The sequence below is a fragment of the Egretta garzetta genome, unplaced genomic scaffold (genome assembly GCF_000687185.1).
Source record: "Egretta garzetta isolate BGI_Z169 unplaced genomic scaffold, ASM68718v1 scaffold100, whole genome shotgun sequence".
In the NCBI taxonomy this organism is placed as follows: Eukaryota; Metazoa; Chordata; class Aves; order Pelecaniformes; family Ardeidae; genus Egretta; species Egretta garzetta.
In genome coordinates this window covers 734119-738279 of record NW_009258265.1, presented here as the reverse complement: position 1 = coordinate 738279, position 4161 = coordinate 734119, and the positions used below count along the sequence as shown (strand labels likewise).

The 4161-nt window shown below is 65.6% G+C and overlaps 1 protein-coding gene across 1 annotated transcript in view; it reads right to left on the bottom strand.

Annotated features, from left to right (window-relative positions):
* Nucleotides 1-4161, bottom strand: part of MRC2 (mannose receptor C type 2) — a 28138-nt gene that overhangs the window by 4308 nt on the left and 19669 nt on the right. Inside the window, exons 17-25 of the mRNA XM_035903282.1 lie at nt 2986-3146; nt 2607-2674; nt 2272-2372; nt 2007-2152; nt 1584-1698; nt 1334-1497; nt 1009-1117; nt 270-508; nt 19-187 (exon numbers count right to left, since the gene is read on the bottom strand). Coding sequence (XP_035759175.1) covers nt 19-187; nt 270-508; nt 1009-1117; nt 1334-1497; nt 1584-1698; nt 2007-2152; nt 2272-2372; nt 2607-2674; nt 2986-3146 — 1272 coding nt within the window. The remainder of the gene's footprint in view (nt 1-18; nt 188-269; nt 509-1008; nt 1118-1333; nt 1498-1583; nt 1699-2006; nt 2153-2271; nt 2373-2606; nt 2675-2985; nt 3147-4161) is intronic.

Genomic DNA, 4161 nt, shown 5'->3' with positions numbered 1-4161 from the left:
GCCCCCCCCGGCCAGCCCCTGCTTGGAGCTGGCAGATGCCCCCCTGCAGCTTGGTGTCGCAGCCAGCCGTGCGCCAGCTCCCGTCCGCATCCATGTAGGAGCAGCCGGCAACCCGCTGGGGCTCCCCGTCCTGCCAGTTGGCGTAGAAGAGGTTCTCCTCCGTCAGCCACGAGTAGCTCCGGCCTCCCTGGAGAACCGAGGGGAGAAGGTGGGGGCCTTCCACACCCCCCTGGGGACCCCCGTCCCGGGCACCTGCCCCCTCTCCTCACCTCGTTGTTGGCCAACCCGATCCAGAGCGGAGCCCGCAGGCTGCTGACGGCCTGGGTGAGAAAAGCTTTGCTGTAAGGGTCGGGGATGGTGGCCAGGGTGGCATTGAGGGTCTCGCAGAGCAGCAGTGCCTCGTGCCACCTGAGGGGTTTCTGCAGGATGCGGTAAGTGCTGTTGTGGTAAAAGAGGGTGCCAGTGGGCGAGGGGGGGAACGGCGTCCGTGCGGGGCTCAGGGATGGGTCTGGGGGAGCAAAGAGACACGGTCAGAGGGCATGGAGGACATTCCTGCATCCCAGGGGTCACCCCCTTGGCCACCCCCCTCCTCTCCAAGCTGGGGTTTCTCTGGCAGCACTGTGCATGGGGCACAGGCACCGGGGGACATTCCAGGGCCACCAGAAGGGCAGAGAGGCCATGTCTCCAGGGGTGATGAGCAGTGACACCCCGGCACCATCCCCACCTTGGGGCTGTCCATCAGGATGCACATCCCTACGGGACACGCGGAGCCAGGCTAGTGTGCACAGGCTTGGGGGTGCCCCACAAACTGCTGGGACCAGGGACACCCCCGACAAGTGAAGCCCATGTTCCCAAGCTCCCCCAGCTCCCTGTGCTCCCCCCCAAACTGAGGCCATCGCCCCGGGCTCTCCAGCCACAGTCCCACCACAGCATGGGGCACTGGGGTGGTGGTGACACGTCCCCAGCGAGCAGAGATTGGGGCTGTCCCCCCTTCCCCCCCCCCACTACCTATGCTCCGCTGGCAGATGTAGCCGTGCTTCTCCTCCAGGCAGCTCCGGTCATCCCAGCGCCCCGTGAAGTGGGGGGGCAAGCCATGCCACACCACCACGCAGTTGGTCTGCACAGCCAAGCCGCAAGGTCAGCAACTGCCCTCAGCATCGTCATCCCACCGCCACGGGCACCTCCACCCCAGGGACCCCCACCCCATAGGGCCAGAGCCCGCTCCGCCTTTGGAGAGCCACCCCGGCACGCTAAAACCTTCCATCCTCATGGTGGGACACGGGGCTGAGACCTTCCCAGGGGATGGGGGACACTATGGAGGAACCTCACTCACCGGCTTGTCGCGGGGGCTGGAGGCGCCGCAGCCCGAGGGCTCGCCAGGTGCCCAGCTCACGTACCGCAGCGGCTCGCCCTCCACCCACTGGAATTCCCTCTGGGCGTCGTGGAGGCCGATCCAGAGGTCAAAGGAGATGTTGGGCAGCATGGAGGTGATGAAAGCTGCAAGCAAGGGGTGAGGCGCTGAGGACCACCCCCAGCAGGTCTCAAGCCAGTGGGGCCGGTGGGGGACGGACGGATGGACCTACCCTGCTCCAGGGGGCTGGCAATGGTGGCCAGGACGGCGCCCTGGCTCTCACACGCCTGCTTCGCCTCTGGCCACTTCACTATCTCGGCTTTGTCGTGGCCGTTGAAGCTGAAACACTGCACGGGCGGGGGCACGGGATGGTCCAGGGTTCCCCCCCAAGCCCTTCACTGTCCCCACTCACCCACCCTCTGCAGCCCCTTTCTGCCCCAATGGTCCTTGTCCCCTTTGCACCCTTCCCCCCATCACCCTACCCTCTCTTGCACCCTCACCCCACGGCACCGCACCTCTGTGCATGCAGCCCCCAGCGTTTCCCCCAAAACTTGTGCATGCATTCCTCCCCACCCCACCATTTCTAAGCCCCCCCACCCTGGCAGGGCTGTTGGGGGGCCAGGAGGTGGCCGTCCCCTCTCTGTCCCCTCCGTACCTTGCTGAGGAAGGGAAACCAGCCGCGGGGACAGCCCCCGCTGGTGGGAGCGGGCAGTGGTGGGAGGTAAGGCTTCGCTGCAGTCCCGTTTCTCCGCTTGCAGATGTAGGGCAGCGCTGTCAGGCACTTCTGGTCCCCCCAGTCCTCTGCAGGGATGGAGAGGCCCGGCATGCCCCCCCCGCCACACGGGGGGGGGGGTGTCTCTGCTCAGCCTGTGGCCCCCGCTCCTTCCAGAGCCCCAGCACGGCCCGATCTGGCCCCTCACCTCTGCTGGCCGTCATGTACACGCACTTCTTGTCCTTGCTGATGGGCCGGGGCTTGCCTGGTGCCCAGGAAACGAAGTTGAGGAGGGACCCGTCAGACCACCTGGGAAAGGGACCGGCAGGAGCACGAGGCCGAGCGGTGACTTGGTGAATGGGACCAGTTGCATGCCCTAACTGGGAGGAGCATGCCCCACCACTGCCCTCTCTTGGGTGAGGAACCTCCATCCCAGCACCCTGGGATGAAACCCCCGACTTGCAGCTGAGCCACAGTGCTCTGGGAGCCGGGGGCAGTGGCACGGGGACACGCAGGGACGCGGTGGCTCTGTCTCGGACTTACTTGAACCTCCCGTCGTTCTCGTAGGTGTGCAGCCCAATCCACCAGTGCTGCTCCTGGCCCCTGGAGAACTGCACACCCAGAGAGGACATGTTAGTGCCCTGCAGGGACCGTGTGTCCTTGGGGACAACCACGGCCACCCCTGGCACGGGGACCGGGCAGCCCCCCTGCAGCTTGCACCATGGCAAAAAGCATCACCTTGCTGAGCCCCAAGCCTGCACCCAGGCACCGGGACCTGCTGCCACCGCACAAGACCCATCATGACCCCAGCTGTCCCCGGGTAATGTCCCTCCAGCAAAGGATGAAAGAAGCCAGGGAGGGAGCAGCCTGGGGAGGCAGTGGGGCCCGTTGGTGCCTGGGGAGGTCCCCGTCCCCCTGGTACCTTCTTCAGGTTCTGGCCCAGGAAACGCAGCTCAGCTTCGCCATGCACTGACGCCAGCTCCGCCTGGAACCAGCTGCAGATGCGCTGCGCCTGCACCCACGTCGAGTGGTGCTCGAAGAACTTGTACTCGGCCTCCTGGTACTTCACCCACTCTTTGCTGCCTGCAGGCAGGGACCGGAGTCACGCCATGGCTGTGCCACCCCCTGCCCCAGCCACCAGCGCCCGCCGCCCTGACCCTCGGTCCCCCCACGGGTTGAGCTGCTTTGCTTTTGCTCCTTTCCTGCAGCTGAGGGGCCTGATCCTGCCCGGCCCCTGCATGGGGTCCCCTCCCTCCTACAACCCCACACAGATCTGTCCTCCGGGTAACCCTGCAGGGATGCCCCACGCAGACACAGACTGCATCTCGCTCCTGTGTGCAAGAGGGTGGCAGACGCCTGGGGAGGACGGTCCACACCGGACGGACACACGGCCATGGCCAACACACCTTGGGTCGTGATCTCCGGCTCCTTCACATCGGCACCTGGTGAAGGGGCAAGCAGAGGCTGTGAGAGGGATGTGGGCTGGCACAGTCCCATCGATGCTTGCCTGAAAACCACCCACGGGCTCCAAGGGCAAGAAGCTCCCCCAAAATGCCCCCGGGATGGAGAGCACCTCTCCCAGCCCCTGAATTAGGACTCATCCTCCCATCAAAGTGCAGCCTTCAGAAGGGAGGCAACGGAGGGTCCCCCTGCACCCACCCCACCATCCCACAGCCCGTCCCCTGACAGGTTATTCAAAGCTGAAGGGCTTAGGGGGCCTCTTTGCCGGGTACCTTTGGGCAGTTTGCAGATCCAGTCTAGCTGGGCTTCGCACTGCATCGGCATCCACTGCAGGGAGGCCAGGTCCAGCACCGCGCAGGTCCGGATGTCATCGTCATCGTAGTTACTGTGGTCAAAGTTGTGGTAGAAAAACTGGGGGTCGAGAGAGATGGGCGGTGTTGGGCATTTCCACCAGCGCCGGATTTGCCTCCCCCCTGCACCCCAAACGCCACCCACAGTCATCTTGCCGAACCCCCCCCGGACTCACCCCTAGCCCGTCGCTCCACCTCCAGCTCCTGTCCCCCGCAGGGTCCCGCCGGTTCAGGCCGATCCAGAACCAGTGCTGCTCGTGGAGCTCCGGCTCCGCCCCCCCCCGGGG